At 47.1% G+C, this 16,346-nt stretch overlaps 2 protein-coding genes across 4 annotated transcripts; one reads left to right on the plus strand and one right to left on the minus strand.

Annotated features, from left to right (window-relative positions):
- Positions 1-330: 330 nt before the first annotated feature.
- On the plus strand, positions 331-4,954 carry mcrip2 (MAPK regulated corepressor interacting protein 2). The gene is made up of 5 exons (XM_047577239.1): positions 331-1,329; positions 1,500-1,569; positions 2,282-2,415; positions 3,558-3,665; positions 4,462-4,954. The coding sequence occupies exons 1-5, from the start codon at positions 1,275-1,277 to the stop codon at positions 4,530-4,532; spliced, it is 438 nt and encodes a 145-aa protein (XP_047433195.1). The 5' UTR covers positions 331-1,274; the 3' UTR covers positions 4,533-4,954.
- Positions 4,955-5,069: 115 nt separating this feature from the next.
- On the minus strand, positions 5,070-16,109 carry slx4 (SLX4 structure-specific endonuclease subunit homolog (S. cerevisiae)). 3 transcript variants are annotated; one of them, XM_047577231.1, is made up of 14 exons: positions 15,928-16,109; positions 15,089-15,611; positions 14,567-14,774; positions 14,079-14,294; positions 13,688-13,929; positions 13,028-13,299; positions 11,882-12,128; positions 11,565-11,764; positions 10,966-11,112; positions 10,548-10,717; positions 8,005-10,367; positions 7,276-7,375; positions 6,759-7,055; positions 5,070-5,724 (listed from the first exon to the last, which is right to left on the minus strand). In XM_047577231.1, the coding sequence occupies exons 2-14, from the start codon at positions 15,543-15,545 to the stop codon at positions 5,352-5,354; spliced, it is 5,292 nt and encodes a 1,763-aa protein (XP_047433187.1). In that variant the 5' UTR covers positions 15,546-15,611; positions 15,928-16,109; the 3' UTR covers positions 5,070-5,351. The 3 variants fall into 3 exon arrangements, with proteins under 3 accessions (XP_047433187.1, XP_047433185.1, XP_047433186.1); XM_047577229.1 differs by having other exon boundaries at positions 11,565-11,773; XM_047577230.1 differs by lacking the exon at positions 15,928-16,109 and having other exon boundaries at positions 11,565-11,773; positions 15,089-15,731.
- Between the last annotated feature and the right edge of the window lie 237 nt (positions 16,110-16,346).

The raw sequence follows: 16,346 nt of genomic DNA on the forward strand, positions 1-16,346 counted from the left end.
AACGAACTAGCAGGTCCGTGTAAATGGAGATTAGACATGAAAATTAAAATGTTTGGTATAAAATAATAATTTTGCCTGCCTGGGTCCACTTTACGTCCCACTTATGCTGGATGTTGTTTATCATCACTTTGCTTTAATGGCTTCCGAAAGAATAAAGCGCAGGAAATTAATTTATTAAAAGTCCAAATATAATATTCAAGCTATTTACGGTCAGCTGGACCAGCCACTAGGATGAGTCTTAAAGAAAACTCAAGAAGTTGCTTTTGTTTTAGCTTTGTTTATAACTCATGGTGAAACCAAACACAATGAAGTATATTGACACTGACCAAGAACTCATAACATATGGCACAAAAACATACCATTCATGGACCATTTTGAAAAAAGAACAACTACAGGTTATAACACTAATCCCAGACAATGTGAATACAATGAATTCAAATATTGTACTGTATAATGTTTAAAGATGGGCTTATTATCATCCTTTAAGTGGTGATTGATGATTTTAATTTAACCGTATGTAAAGACACAGGATGAGGACATTGAATATATAAATACAAATATATACACCTACATTATTTAATCTATTGTTTATTTAACATGGTTTGTTTTCCGGCAGTGCACCTGAATTACATGGTTATACACCCTGCAATGTCAGTAAAAGAAAAATCAAAATAACATTTTTATTTTGAAAGGCGTAGCCGGAAGCTATGTCCTTCATTCCGGCCGACTTCACGTTGGCCCAGCATGGTAGCTTTCCGTCCCGTTGAAACCAAAGTGTGCAGTGTCCTTGTATCCAGTCTAATAGCGGTGGTGTCGCGGTCTGTCTCGGAGCATCAGCGGGGTGCAGAGGTCAGAGTGTCCGGTGTGGACTGTCACTATCCTCGGACGTCAGGAAGTGGCTCCCCCCGCCTCCTTCTCCTCCTCCTCCTCTGAAGGATCTCCCGGCATGTGGAAGCGCGTTCTCCTTGAGTGACCTACACACGGCCGACTCTCTTTTTCAGCAGCGGACGTCGGCTTCATCGCGTCCGAGCACCTGCCTACTGGGAGCCGCAGACAGACAGCCGGGGCCTGGGCTGAACCGACAGCGGGCAACAAGTCAAGGCGAGCGTCTACGCAGGCTTCCAGGCCGAGCCAGGAGCAGGTGACCCACGCACACGGCTTACTCAACTCACTTCACCGGTTGCGTTGACGCTCTGCGTTTGGAGCCGAGCGCTGAAGACGCGCAGACGCCGTAGCAGACATTAGCGGACTTGTTGAGGGTTACTGGCGTTCACATGATGTACACAATCACCAGAGGTCCCAGCAAACTGGTTACACAACGGAGGACAGGTGAGAGCATCCAAAGCATGATGTAACAGCAGTGTGACAAGGCTGAGAAAAGGAGAGAGAGAGAAAGAGATAGAGGAGGTCTGCTGGTTGTGTTTAGTCCGCAGACGCTTCAAATGTAAACTAGAGGAGCTGAGACTAAAGAGGCTCAACTCTGTCACTGTCTGCCCCAGGTCCGACGCAGCAGGTCGAGAACAAGTTCAGCGACTTGAAACTCAAGCCGACGTCTTGGCTCGCGTCAAAGTAAGTGTTTTATTATTATTAATGACGTTTTCAATGTATTACTATTTATTATGTTAGTATTTGCGCGTGCTGCCATCCAAGCGCCGCGGGCCCAAAATACACTGCACGTGCGGCGTAACCGCTATCACGTAACGTCTCCTGGAGGTGTGTCCATTATCGGACACAACTTTTCACACGGCTCGGCGGCGACTATGATGACAGTGTCTGAGGCCGACCGGGGGTGACGCTTGTCTTATTGTGTGTGTGACATTACACGGCGGCTCTGCTCGCCCGTGGGGCTGTGTTTACTGTGCTCTGCGTGGCCTGTTCGAGGGAGCGCACCTGGTTCACCTACGCAGCAGGAGGGGCCGTGTTCACTTCAGGGGCTATCGGGAAATATCCAAATCCTAAACGGCGGATTGAACCTACAATATTATTGCATCAGCAACACTGGGCTTCTTCTCAGCGCTTGTATCTGCACAACTCGTAACTTAAGCATGATTGAAAAGAAGCCAGAGCGGACCCTGCTGAGGTCATGTCTGTTTAGTCCCCACACATGTTCAAGGTTACAAGCATCTCATTGGACACGCTGTTCAATGATCCATAGCGAACACAGTTTAAAGGCTCACCAGGCTGGCGATAAATTAACATTAAAGCTAACCGAGATGTCTGCGGTTGTGTTGCCTGTCCTCCTGAGCTTCAAGCTGATCTCAACTCTGTGCCCCCCCCCCAGCTCTCCGCCCCCAAAGATCGTGTTCAACCGTCCCAACGGGAAGCGCTACCACAGTGCAGCCACGCAGAAGGCCGAGAGCCCAGCAGAGGGGTTCACGCCTGCGCACGAGGAGAACGTCAGATTCGTGTACGAAGGTAAGGGTCAGCGGATGGGCAGATGGTGTGGGTCCGAGCCCCAGGATTAGACGCCTCTAGAGGTCTTTGTCATAAAGGTGAAAGGTTGGCGGTTCAGAGCATTCAAAGGGGCTTTCTCTTCCTCCTCCAGCTGATCAGCTGTTTACATTTGGACACATCCTTTGCATGTTGCTTCACAGGAGGACTCTGAACAAATGTCTTTTGAAAGGATTTTTTTTTTTTTTTTAAGATGACAGTGCAAGTGATCCACGTTTGGACAAATTAAACACATTTGTAAGTGTGTCTGAAGATTCTCCCATCAAACAGAGAATAAACTAAAACTAAGGCAGCTGGACTTGTTTTGAGTTTCACTATTCATCCAAACTCAAACTAGCCAGGTCGCTTTTGTTTTGCGCCGTACATTTCATGTGGCGCAGCTGTCACCAGTGTTTCACACGAGCGCTGCCGCTGGTCAGTTAAAAATCCAACCTACCATTCACCTCTGTCTTTTTTTAATGTTACCCAGCATTCCTCGTCTCTGGCCAATACTTAACGCCCTGGTGGAAATGAATGACTTGTGGAGCTGTTACTCTTGGAGCGCTGCCAGTGAAGAGCGCTCTTTTGTGACCACTAAGTTCAGCTGTGGAAAGAGAGCGTCCCTTTTCTTCACTCTCCACTCCTGAAGAAAAACTTTCATCATGTTCTGTCCAGTTGTTTTTTTTTTTTTTTTTGGAAGTATCACCTTTTTCTTCCACACTAAAAATCAAAAAGTGATGTAATTCACAACTTATTCATCCACATGCACGCGTAGAACAGGTTCTTCATAATGTCACACCTTCGGCTTGGTTTCAGTTACTCAGCCACCAAAAAGTAAACACAGAGCAGGAGAACGTTTGTTCAAAGCGAGCAGGAGACCCACAAAGATAAAACCTTGAGGTTTATCTCGAGGTTTAGTTGGAAAACCTTCACCCCCAGCTGATAAAACCCGAGCGGCCCTCTCTAAAGGTTTCCAGCCTGCGTCCCTGCCCGTCCATATGCACATTGTCCTATAAGAGGACAGGGCTGCTGTCCCAACATCTGCTTGTTCTTTCCTGACGTCAAGGCTCTTTAGCGAGGTCTCCAGAATGTCACACATTAAATATTGGTTAAAACCTTGTTTGCAGTATGGCAGGAGGTGGAGCAGAAGCTGGAGCGGGGAGACGGTGTGGAGTCAGCTGACAGCAAAGGGCCCGTTCAGTACGCAGAGAAGACCCCCAGTGCTGCAATGAAGAGTAAGTCCCTCCTCCCTACAGTCGGGCAGCTGCTGAAATACTTGAAACAAGGCAGCAAAGCAGCTGCGTCCTCATTAAAGCTCACCTCACTGTGGTCGTAAGGCCTCCTGCCTGATAGCCCTCTGCCTGCCCGATCCATTCATTCATGTATTTATTACCAGCTCTGTCATCTTCCTGCTTTATCTCCAGCCGGAGGGCAACTGTTGTAATAGTCTACTTTAATTTTTAACTTGGCTTTTGTTCACGCGAGCCAGACTTTTCCAGGTTAACCAGTCATGTCTGCTGCGTGTGGGGCGTTGTGTTTTCAACACGTCTGTCTGCTCCAGTGTCTGAAGGGTCACACTCATAGAAGATTCATTTAAAGATTCAAATTTAGTTTAGTTGATCTGAGGCTGTGATTAGTGAAATAAATGTGTTTCATCTCAAATGAGTCTGGATTTTTATATATATATATATATATATATATATATATATATATGGTCCCATCTGAAACAACGAGCTGGTGGGTGTATTGTCTAATGTTCATGGTCAAATTTCTGCAAAGCAAATGACATTTCCTCATGTCCTGTTAAATGTTAGCCTGCTAATTCTGATCCACTGTACATGTGTAACCCTAATATATATCAGCACATGAAAATCTTGTGGCACAGAAGTCTTTATGACACTAAATAACGTGGCGACATGCAGATTATCCTTTGTTTCATTCGTGTGCCAAAGTGAATAATTCATGAATCTGTGTTGGAACACGGGTAAAGTTTCAATGCTTCATCCCTCCGTTGTCGTTCTTTCCGTGCAGACTTCGTGCCCATAGACCTGGAGGAGTGGTGGGCTCAGCGCTTCCTCGCCAACATCGCCAACCTGTCATGACTTGGTGAGGCTTTGAGCCAGGACAGGAAGCACAGTGCTCCATCGTGAACCATCGCCAGGGTGGAAAGGAGGCGAGCCCGTCTCCGGGATCTGCAGTGTGGTCGGGTAATCCGGAATCCGATTTGATGGCCCCCGTGCTTCACGCTGCTGTAGAAAAAATCTGGGTGCTCAACACAACGCCGCCCACAGTGCAAAAAAGGGAGACCCGACCGTGAACTCTGACTGCACTGACTGTACGCTGTGCTGCTGTAAAGGACTGGTCTCTGTCTACGTGAATGACGTGTCAGACGGAAGCTGTGAGGTTTTTCTTCTTAAAGAACCTGGCTCCTTTCTCAAGTGTGCTCAGCTCTATGTGCGTCTTGGCTGATCTTTGGATATAAAGCTACAGAAGAGCAAAAAAAAAGTAAAATGTTTTTCAAAAACCTCCTGTGTGGTTGTGTTTTCTTGCAGTTAATTAGGTCGCGTTTAGTTGTGTCGCACAACCCACCTGCTGCTTTGTGTGATGATACAAGCTGAAGAATTGAAATGAAGATTAAGTAAGAAAGTAAAGAAACATCTTTCTTTTTTATTATTATTTTCACAGTGGGACTTCATATTAAATGCAACATCTTAAAACAAATTATTTAAATCACAAACTGTCCTGACGAAATAACGTACACTTACATGGTTTTAAACCCGTTTTCAACAAACGGGCAACGTCCAACACAATGTAACCGTCTCATGTGCCTGAAAGTTGTTTTCAGACGAATGTTCAAAGCACTCAAGTAAAATCTTTCACAGTTTCTACATTTAAAAAAAGTCTTTGTTGAATTTAAAGTTTTAAATTAAGGCTGTAACCGCTTTTTTCCTGCTCGCTCCTCTGTCACCGGCTGCTCTTGTCTGCTTGGCTCGCCTGCGGCCGGGGGCGGAGTGGCCCGGCTTGGCCGTGGTGAAGGTGATGCACTGAGAGTCCAGGTAGTCCACGAGCTTGGCGGCACCGAGGCGGATCCCAGCCGCCTTGAGGCGCTGCTGAAGCTGGGACAGGACCAGGGGCTGGTACTGGAGGATCTGACTGTACAGGCCGGGGTCGGACAGGATGAAGGAGCGCACTGCCAGGAGGCGGTCCTGGAGGCGGGACGCTGCCTGGGAGCACGAGATGCCACCATCGCTGTCCGAGTCGCCTTCAGAGGAAATGCACAACTCTGGGTTTGACCTAATGAGGACAAATATCTAATATTAACTTCTAATACGTTATAAAAAAAAAACAAGGTTGAGAGGTTGAAGGTTTGAATCCTGCAGAGGTTTTGCCCTCTGACAAAACAATGTGAAGCTCAGAATATCTAAAAGAGAATATCTAAAAGCAATCATTGTCCAAAATATTGGATCCATTTTTAAGATTTTTGGCTCAAAACTATAAAAAACACCCACCATAATAAATAAATGTATTGTTGGGCATTTTTGCTTAAAAAGTAACCTGTCAAAACTGTTGCATGTTCCTCTGTATGTGTTGAAGTGACACTAAATATGAGCACATCTGTGTAGCTGTGGACTGACATGATCGACACGGTGTTTTGTCTAGACCTTTGACCCAAGGAATTCACTTCTGTCAGGTCTTCTGTTGCCCTAATGTGACTCTTTAAAAGGAACTTCTGTGGGATCAGCTGTACTGAGAGACACCGATCAGCCACAACATTAAAACCATTCACCGGAGAGGTAAATACCACTGACCAAACTCATGTGGGAGTCATTTAGACATGTAGCACCCACCTAGACCAGACCAGACACCCCCACCCCATAGCAATGACACTCCAACCTCAGCAGGATGCAGCCTGACACAGACACACACAAAAAACATGAAGAACAGTATAAGGTGTTAACCTAACAACATCACCACAGGACACCTCAGAAGGTCCATGTCCGTTCTCTGATAAGCCACAGCTGTTTTGTAGCAACAATGGAGAATATAGGAATATAAGGTCATAATGTTGTGGCTGGTCAGTGTCTATAATGATGATGTAAGAGGTAGAAAGACCTGTTAATGAAGTACAGCCACAAAGTATCTGAATACCCCGCCACGCTGTACTCCGTCAGCTACAAACTTTCATCCTAACATCTAAGCTGCTGAACAACAGATGCTCCACAAGTGAAGAGTGAGTGAGCTGCCAGATCCCTGTGGATATATATATGGAGGTAGCCTCTGTACAACACATTGATTCAACGAGATTAAAAGCTACCTAGATACACTACCTTTCAGATTCTTCGCTGGCGGCAGTTGAGGAGGCGTTGGAGCCCTGCGAGGCGGACAGCGGCTCTGCCTCCTCCTCTTCTCTCCTCTGTTTCAGGGGGGACAGGACAGCAGGTGCTGTGGGTTCTTTAAACTTCACCGTCTGGGCGCAGGAGGTGGTCCTGCCGGGAGGGGGCTTCATCTGAGCTGCGGGCGGCGCCTCATCCTCTGAGTCCGAGCTGACCAGCTGGTGCGTGTACTGGTGGATCTCCTTCAGTTTAAGGATCATCTGGCGCTTCGGTAGAGGCCGGATACCAAACCTGCACGGAGGCGAAAGTTAGAGGCAGTGGAACAAACAGATGGGCAGGAGGAAAGCAGAGGGAGAGATGGAGAATAAAGCCGGGCAGATCAAGTTGACAGTGACACTCCGGAGGTAATCGGATCGGTTCCTCACTTAATCGCCTTGATTAGGGGGAAAAAAAAAAACACGGCCGCAGATTAACCTTTCGTTAATTTGACGACCAGAGTGGACTGACTGACCTGCTGACTTTGTTCTTGAGCTCCGGTGTGTCCATGTCAGAGTAGTGGGGCATGGGAGTGATGGGCACCATGGTGCGTCTCCTTTTGTTGTGTGAGGACACTGGTGAGACACGAGCAAGACAATGATCAGGTGATTTCTAGAACTAAACGAATACATGCAGTCACCCTAATGCTTAAAACCCTTTAAACAAATCCTAACCAAAGTTATTATCTGTATACAATTTAACGCACAGCACACAGGTTCAGAGTAGAATTACATTCAGTTTTTTCCTTCTCTGAATCAAGGCTTAGGCTTCTAACCCATCATTTAATCACTTATCAGAACACATTTAAAGCACATTCACATTTTTAAAACATCTTTTACATTCTAACCTAAAGTTATTAACAGTAACTCTGCAAGCTGTCTTCTGCAATAAAACATTTTAAATGAATATTGCTCTGTGGTATCGGATTATTGGGTTCCACTTTCCTGCATCCATGCCCTTATCCGGACAACCAGTGGGACACCATGCTACATTTTGGCATCTGTGCACCTCTACGTTCAATCTTGGGAATGCAGTAACCCAAGAAGTATGAAGTCAGTAATATTTCCAACACACATTTTGCTGTAGAGCAGGTGATGTGGTTAGATTTAGGTGCACATTTCTGTAGAAGCTTTCACATAGATGCGGCAAAACTCTGCAAATCAATTACTGGCTTGTGTTTTGTGGTTGAAGTAGGACTACTCACCTGGGGTTTTGCGCTGGACGGAAGGGTTCACCCTCTGAAAGAGAGGAAGAGCCTCCTCCTCCTCTCCCTCCTCCTCCCAGCTCTCCCATATTTTGGAGTCCAGGAGGCCGTTGTCCACCTCTGGTGTGGCCCGTGCGTTGGGGTCAGGTGGTGAGGGGCTGGAGGAGGGGTTGGTCTGTGCTTGTGGGCTGTCACCTTTACGTGAAGAGCGGCATGCTGCGCCGTTACAGCTGTTCAGTGTCCGGACGCTGTGACTGGAGGGTGGAGGAGGTTGAGTGATGGGAGACGTTGAGGACCTGGCTGGTCCTCGTTGTCCCGGGCTCCGCTCTTGCTGGCTCGAGCGTCCGCTGTCCTCCAGCCTCAGACTGAAGCGTCCCGGGTTGGCCTCCACGCCGACGTCGAGGCCCCACGAGTCGTTGAACGCCATGGGAGGCTCGTCCATGAAACTTTGGTTGTAACTGGATTCTGCATTGTCTGCCTCTCCAGATCCTCCTTTTGATTCCTCCCGCCTTCTGTCGCCCCTGTCCTCATCACCGGAGTCTGCGTGTCTTTCTCCTTCCTCGTTTGTTCCTTCTCTCCTCATCAGCTTAACTCCTGCGTCGTCGTGTCTGCTGGACCGAACAGAACGTGGACTTTGACTGGAGGACTTCCTTTTTGAGCTTTGAAGACCACTGTTAGAGGAAGATGAGGGTGGGTCTGAAGGGCCGGACAGAGGGGAGAGATGAAAGCTCCCTGACTCCGTCTTCTCCAGGCTTTCTGAGGGGGCCCCCTCACTCCTTTGACCTGACAGCTTGTGGGTGTCAGTATCAGAGCTGAGTGAAGAGGAAAGTGAAAGGACAGGAGGCTGGTGGAGATCTGTATGAAGGGGAGTGCTGCTGTAAGGTTGCTGCTTCAGGTGGAGAGGGGTACTGTTAGTCAAGTCTGAGAGGTTTGAAAGCTTAGGTTGTGACAGAGGAACTGCAAACACATCTCTATCCCTACTTAAATTAAAACTGGAGCTTTTTTTAGGCGAACCGCTGAGATCCAATCTGGAGCTACTGAGACCTGTCCCGTCCTGCCTCAACCTGGAGACGCGGCCCCCTGCTGGGTCAACGTGGGCACAAACTGGGCTACTGGAGGTGTGAAGCTTAAACGGTAAAGCAGGAGAAGAGAAATCTGAAGACGACAGCGCGGAGTTGCGACCTTTAGGGAAGAGCTGCGTCCTGCACATGCTGCTCTTGGTCTGAGTGGAGCCGCTCCTCGTGGACTGGACCGGCGGCGTGGACGGGATCAGCCAGGAAACCTCTGGAGAACAATCAGGTGGATCACCAGGACTGAACTGGAAGCTGATGGACTCCTTATTCACAGAAGTAGGTTTGATAGGTGACTGAATGCGCCTGGATTTGACCTCTGTGTAGCTTTGTATTTTCTGGGGGGAGCAGGGAGAATGTGGCAAAGGACACGGGGGACTGAGACCTGCACCGTCCACCTCCATCTCCAACTCGTCGCTAGAGTCGGACAAAACTATGAGCTCAGGTTCCTCTTTTTTCTGTGGTGTATCAGGAGAAAGAGGGGCACAAATACTACGAGGACCTTGGCTTTCACGCTTCAAAGGCGAACCCTCTTTAGGCACGTCCAGTCCAACAGCATCTCCCGTCTCCACTAGACCGGGGGACAGGCCGGGGAAGGGAAGGTTGGACGCACTGTGTGTAGGGCTGATGGAAATGTCGTAGACTGCGCTCGCTGAAGACTGAAGCAAAGCTCTGGCAGACAGTTCAGAGGATGGTTTAGGAGGAGACTTGTGCTGCTGGGACTGAGGATGGTCTGTCTTTGGTGGACCAGAGGTAGAGGCAGAGGAGACGGGTTCTCCTTCCTCACAAACCCCCCATGAGTCTGAGAAGAGGCGGTTGTAGCTGCGATCGAGGCTGGGGTTTGTTTCAAGCTGAAAGTTTGACTGTTGGCTTTTTCCATTTTTGGGTTCTGCCAGTTTTGTGAATACGGCTTCCTCGTCTCCTTTCCCATCTACCCTCTCCTCCTCCTCCTCCTCCTCCTCCTCTTCGCTGTCTTTTTCCTCCCTTTGTCTCTGCGTGGCGGCAAACTCGTAGATCTCCTCCAGCTCTTCCTCATTCACACGCTCCTCACAAATCTCTCCATTCCTCGTCATGACCTCTTCAGCTAGACAGTCCTCTTCAGGGCAATTCTCTTCATCCCTTCCTCCGTCTGAAAGAACCCCGTCGCCATCTTCCTCCCCGTCGTTCCACATGGAGCGGAGGAGCTCTGTGAAAGCCTCGTCTGTTTGCGTGCAGACGTTCTCCTCCTGGTTCACGTCGTCCGCCTCCTCTCGGTGGAGCTGACAAAGCTGCTGCAGCTCCTGCAAGTCAAACCTTAAGAAATACACAATTGAATTTAAGAGTTTGAGGGAAAAAAGCAAAGATGAACCACAAATTAAATGTTGGTTAACAAAATAAAAAACAGAGCAGAATAGGGACAGAAACATAAAGCTGGCTGTGAAAGACTTCAGTGATGGGACCTCTTGTTGTGTCGTTTCAAATAAATAAACCAACCTGGATGCCAGCTCCAGGACATGGGGCCGCAGTGATGCTGGGATGGAGCAGCGGGCTGTGTAGAGGTAACGCAGCAGAGTGAACACCGCCTCGCCCGGGACGTCACTCATCAACACCCGCTGGGAGGCAGGCATGCCTTCCTCCTGCACGCCAAATCCGCTTTCATGCACCTGAAAAGGAGGATCAAAGGAAACGGAGCCCAAAGTTAAAGTAGAATTTACTTCCAATCTTTTGCACTTTAATCCTTTTACTAAACTGTATCGCCTAGAAAGCTTCTTCTAAGCTTAATTAGAGGAGAAGCAAGTGTACAGAGCTATATGGTGCAACACCACATCTTAAACAACTTAAATACACAAAATCTACATCATTAATCATCTGTGATCTCACTGCAGCAGGCTTTTGCTAGTAATTGCTTTACCATTTCAGCCAGCAGGGGGCAGCGAGCGTACACCATGAAGGAATGTGCAAAGTACACCTCTCCACTGTCCACCTGGAGCTGCACGTCACTGAGCTGAGGGTTGTTCACCATACTGCTCAGGTCAGACGCCAGCCTGGACAGCGCCGCCTACGGAGGAAACACCGGCACAACACACGGAGGTCAGGGCACTGGAGAATTAATAATACGCACTCCACACAAGACATACGAGCACAGTTTGTAAGTTAAATGCAAAAGTTTAAATTATCAAAGCACACAAGACATTAGGGACTACACAACATCTTTTTGTCTAATGATTTGAATATATTTTGTCTTATTTTGAAAATGATATGTTTTTATTCCGTAGTTCCGGTGTTTTTATTGTGTATTCTGGGTTTTAATATTTATTATTATTATTATTGTCATTATTATTAAGAAATAAAATTAAAAGACAAAGGTGTGACTTTTATTTACATTTTCAAAACAAATCAAAGGAATCTTAAATGGAATCAATGTGTTGAGGATGTGTCAGTTTTCCTTAAAGCACTGTCGTGAAATCAAAAGAATTTCATTTCATTTTATTAATTATGGCTCTGTCTTACCGATTGATGGCTGCCTCTGTTGTGATCTGCTCTGGCCTGATCATCCAGCCTCTCTGCTGGCCCGTGGGCGTCCTTCGAGTGGGTGTTTGCCATTTCAGGCACGAAGCCACTAACACCGAGGTCGTCCTGCGCCGCTGCCTCCTCCGGGATGAAACCGCTCAGACGGATGTTTGCGGACAGACCTGCGTTTGTCTGCTGGTCTGCAGAAACAATCGGGATCAAAAATAGTACGAGTGTGTGAGTTAGTGTAACTTCATATAAGCACGTAATATATTAAAAATGCTTGCTGTTTGCTAGAACACTGGTATAATATTTACCTTTGGCAGTCTTTCCATACTGTGTGAGGGTTATGCCTTCTTCAGTCAACTCCATCAGGTCTTTCAGAGTCTGGCTGCCCACAGGGAGCTGCGTCGTCCCAGGGGTGGAGGCAGCTGGGGAGCAGGAGGTGACCTTAGAAGAAGATAGTAGGATGGAGTCCCTGCTCTCTCTGACGGGAGTTCCTTTCCCCTCAGGCTGGACAGAAGACTCAGGTTTGTTGCAGGTGTCGAATGAGACGGCATCATCCTGTGGAGGAGAACAGTACTGATATCACTCAAATAATTCAATGCACATAAACTCACATTCAACTCGTTACGCTGTTGGAATTTAAAAAAATAACAACAAAAAAAAACAACAACAACTGGATGTCAAACAAATCTAATAGACAGTAAAAATAGCCAGTTACTTGCAATTTTCAGCACATGAAAGGTGCATGGGTCACTCTCCTGTGTGTAAGGTAGGGACCTCCTGAACCACACTATTATTTAATTTCAGTCATTTAGACTGTAGGTTAACACAATCCTTATAATAAAAAATCTAATTGATACATATATCAATGTATCATTTCATTGTTTTGAAGTTGTTGTATTACAGGATTACTGGATAGAAGCTACATGTTGTTGTCAAATGCCAATATTTTGGGAATTGATCCTAAAATGAGCCCAGCGGGTTATAGTGGGAGGGCTGCAAAATAAATGTGAGATTAACTTGTTCTGAGCTCCATGTGGAAGAGAACTGAGAGGAGAACTCCGAATAGGAAAATGTGAGAAACCATCTTTGAAAGAAGTTCAGTACGATACACAAGGATGTAAGTTGAACAGAAAAAAGAAAGAACACATATTTAAGTTGGTTGGCAGGTATCTCTTCTAGTATGTCTTAGTTCTAAACCACTATAATATTTGATGCATAATGATTCTAAAGTTATAACATTTAGATTCTACACGGCAACATACATTTTTCAGACAATCCCTGTGGTTTTACATGTATAGATTTTTTTTTATACAACAGAACTACTCTGTGTGAAACAACCTTTTATTCTAAAAAGAAACGCACAGAAGAACAGCGTTCTGTTTGATTTCAACTCCTCAGTCAGGTCAGACATGACGGAAACTAAATTCATAAATTTGTCTTTTGGTTTCTCTCACCGGTGGTGTCAAGAACTCCCTGAGCTCTGGAACGTAGAAATCAGAGTCGTCATCCATCAGTGCGCTTTTCTGCCAGAGGGGGGCAGCACCTGTCCAGCCAGGCAGAGTGCTGGTGCAACGGGTGGGGGTAGGGGGAGAGGGCGGCGGGCTGAGTAGGAGAAGAGCTGAGACGCGATCCTGCAGCCTCCTCAGGGCCACTTCAGCATCCTGGACCAGGAGGAGTGGAGGAGCACGAGGGACGGCCCCTTTTTTCCTCTTTCCACGCCCCTTACCTAAGAGAGGAGAGGAGAGGAGAGGAGAGGAAAGGAGAGGAGAGGAGAGGAGAGGAGAGGAGAGGAGAGGAGAAGTTTGAGTTTCCTGATAGAAACAACAATGCAGACTCTAGTCACAGAAATACAGCAGCTACTTTTGGTGCAACATCTTTAAGAAAACCAACAAGTCTGTGTTTCACCTTCGTCCTTTTAGAAGGATTTTTCCTCCTCACTGTTTTTGATGGCTGAACCTTGACCATAAAGTGTCCTGAGAACACGTATATCTTGTGAAACAGGGCTATATAAATAGAAGTTAATGGGAGTGAATTAAACTGCTGTAACAAAGCTTGGTCCGTGCTACCCTGACATCAGTCATATAAATATTGTTTTGTTGTTGGTGATACTGCACCTGTATCTGGTCTCCACTTCAGCAGGGAAGTCATGGAGGTGTGAGCAGCTGCAGCTTCTGTTTGTCTCTCTGCCTCCTCCTCCTCTCTCAGCTGCTTCCTCTCTTGTTCAAGCAACGAGGAGGACAGAGCCAGAGCCACCATGGTCTCTTCATCCATGGGCTTAGTCTTCTTCCTGGGCTTCTTGCTCGCTGGGAGGGCCGGCTTAGACGGGCCTTTCCTTTTCGTGCCTGCAGTTTGCATGCTGAACAGAAAAAAAACAAACAAAAAAAACACGGCGTCATTCAGCTTTTTAGTGCTCATATTCTTTCCGTCAGTCGCGTGATATCTCAAGTGGTGCAGTATTATTGTCCGTCCTTACTGCTCCCGTAAAAAAAAAAGAGTCTGGCTTACAGTGGGTTGGCAGTTGCGGTGCTGCGGCTCTCCACAGCCTGTCTCTGCAGAGCCTGCAGCAGCTCGGCCGACGAGACGCCCATTTCCGCGGAGCAGCGCTTCAGATGGGCCGAGCGGCTCTTCTGAGACTTGAACTTCTTTCCACAGATAGGACACTCGGGGACGCCAGGAGGCGGAGGGCGGGCAGGGGCGCTGTCTTCACTCTCATCTAAACACCTGCAAGGAGGAGTTATTCACAAACAGAAACAAAGGGACAAATCTTGAGATAACTGAGAGTTGGAGAGAGTTTATTTTGTGTCAAACTTAGCCACCTGATCAGCAGATCAAACCCCCGAGAAGAATTTATGTCATTTCTGATGCTCTATCGTAAGAAAAGAAATCCATCCTCACATTTAAAAATAAGCATATCATTGTGGACGCCTTACTGTGTTTGAATACCCTTTGCAGTATAAGTCTAAGTGTCTAAAATTAAATACAGTTGTTCGTACCTGTTGAGGTGCTGTGTGCGTCCGTTAGGGCTCATGTGTGATAAGTCTCTGTGACAGATTTGACAGAAGAAAAGGCCTCTGTCCTCCAAGTCCCCTGTCCGGGCCTGTGCTGCCTCTCTGTCCAGCTCCTGCTGCAGCCGCTGGGCCAGAACCTCGTCGCTGTCTGGAGTCTTTGGACGAGCCCCAGAACTGAGCGTCTCTGGATTATCTGCAAATAGAGAGGAGGCTGTGAACCAAGAAGATTTCCAATAAACAAGAAAGTGTGTGACGTGAAGCGGCTGACGTACTGACACAACATCCACTAATTCATCAAGTCAAACACCCCTCTGTGCATTTAACCCATCCTTTCATTCACACAGGAGTGTGTGGACTGGAGTCGGACCCAGGACACCTGGGTGAAAACCAGGAACCCTAAGCACTGAAATATACAGGGTTACATGAGCGGGGAGCAGACTGGCAGAGTCTCTGCTACCTACCGAGTCAGTGATACATGACATTGAAATGCATAGACCATCGACTCACCTCGTCCTTGCTGCTGTGCAAAAGGAGCCCGGTCGCTGTGGTGGTTGGCTGGAGTGAAGCGGTCTGCGTGCAGCATCCTCTGTGGACTGGCTCTCTTGAACTGCTGCATTTTCAGCAGGACTTTGTCTTTCGCTCGTAGACCTCCACCGCTCCCCTGCACCGCTGCTGTTCCCACCGTTTCAGAGTATGTGACTGAGGGTCCAGCCTCTCCCGAGTCAAGCCCGGTCCTCCCCCCGACCACAGGCTGCTCTGCTGGAGCATTGACGGGTTGGCTAGCAGCCAACTTGGACCCACAGTCACCATTTCTATTATTTCTCCTCCTCTTGTCTCCTTGGCTTGCTTGGCTGGAGCTCCGAGCTTCTACTTTCGCGGGTTGTCTTGCTTCAGCAGGTTTCTTACGGACTCTTTTCAGCAGCTTCGAGCAGAGGTCTGCAAAATCCTGGTCCGAGTCGTCCATGGTGATGCACCTCTTTTCACATTAAAAAGGGGCTTGCAAGCATGTTCCCAAGTGTCAACGATCGACCTGCAAAGATGGACAGTTTAAGCAGATCCGGGTGCAGCAACCAGCAGGGCTCCTCTGCCTTAGAGGAAGCATCTTAGCAATATTTTCGCGGGTTACAGCAGGGCTGCTCTGACATACAGGAAGTTTGATTTGCATCTTAGCAAGATTTTCGCGGGTAACTGCATACTTTAAATAGAATACCACGCTGACATCAAAAGCAAACGCACAGGTAGAAAATGTTCAGACCGACACAATGTCTTAACAAATGACGTGGTGTTTGTGCTGGAATGAGCGCAGCTGATGCAGCTAGCTGTTCACAACAACACTTTATTCTTACCCAGGTTTGATGAATTAGATGTCCATTTTTAGCCCTCCGCCTCAAAACGTCAAGGCTCCATCACGTCACCTATTCTTGTGTATACAAAGCTATATATATATATATATAAATACATCTATGTGTATCACTGTGTTTATTTCGTAGGTTCTGAAACAGATAGAGTCCGCACGGTTTATTTTCATTTCAAAACAAGCGACCGCTGTTTTTTTTTAACTTCCGGTCACGTGAGGAAAGACGGGCGAATGAATGGGTGACCTCCAGGTCATGTGACTACACTGCGTCGACATGGATTCAATTATGTATGTGTATATAACTGCCTTTAAGTACACTAAATATTTCTTATAAATTCAGTCAAAATGAATAATTAATCTTTAACTTATATTGATCGTCCATCTGTTTTACCATGAATCTGTCCTGAT

Source organism: Mugil cephalus, chromosome 2, assembly GCF_022458985.1.
Source record: "Mugil cephalus isolate CIBA_MC_2020 chromosome 2, CIBA_Mcephalus_1.1, whole genome shotgun sequence".
Classification (NCBI taxonomy): Eukaryota; Metazoa; Chordata; class Actinopteri; order Mugiliformes; family Mugilidae; genus Mugil; species Mugil cephalus.

Coding starts and splice junctions, on each gene's coding strand:
- mcrip2 (XM_047577239.1), top strand. CDS start 1,275: ATGATGTACACAATCACCAGAGGTCCCAGCAAACTGGTTACACAACGG. Junction 2,416..3,557: donor CGTCAGATTCGTGTACGAAG/GTAAGGGTCAGC, acceptor CCTTGTTTGCAG/TATGGCAGGAGGTGGAGCAG. Junction 3,666..4,461: donor CCCCAGTGCTGCAATGAAGA/GTAAGTCCCTCC, acceptor CTTTCCGTGCAG/ACTTCGTGCCCATAGACCTG.
- slx4 (XM_047577229.1), bottom strand. CDS start 15,545: ATGGACGACTCGGACCAGGATTTTGCAGACCTCTGCTCGAAGCTGCTG. Junction 14,775..15,088: donor TGCACAGCAGCAAGGACGAG/GTGAGTCGATGG, acceptor CTCTATTTGCAG/ATAATCCAGAGACGCTCAGT. Junction 7,056..7,275: donor CTCAAGAACAAAGTCAGCAG/GTCAGTCAGTCC, acceptor GCCTCCGTGCAG/GTTTGGTATCCGGCCTCTAC.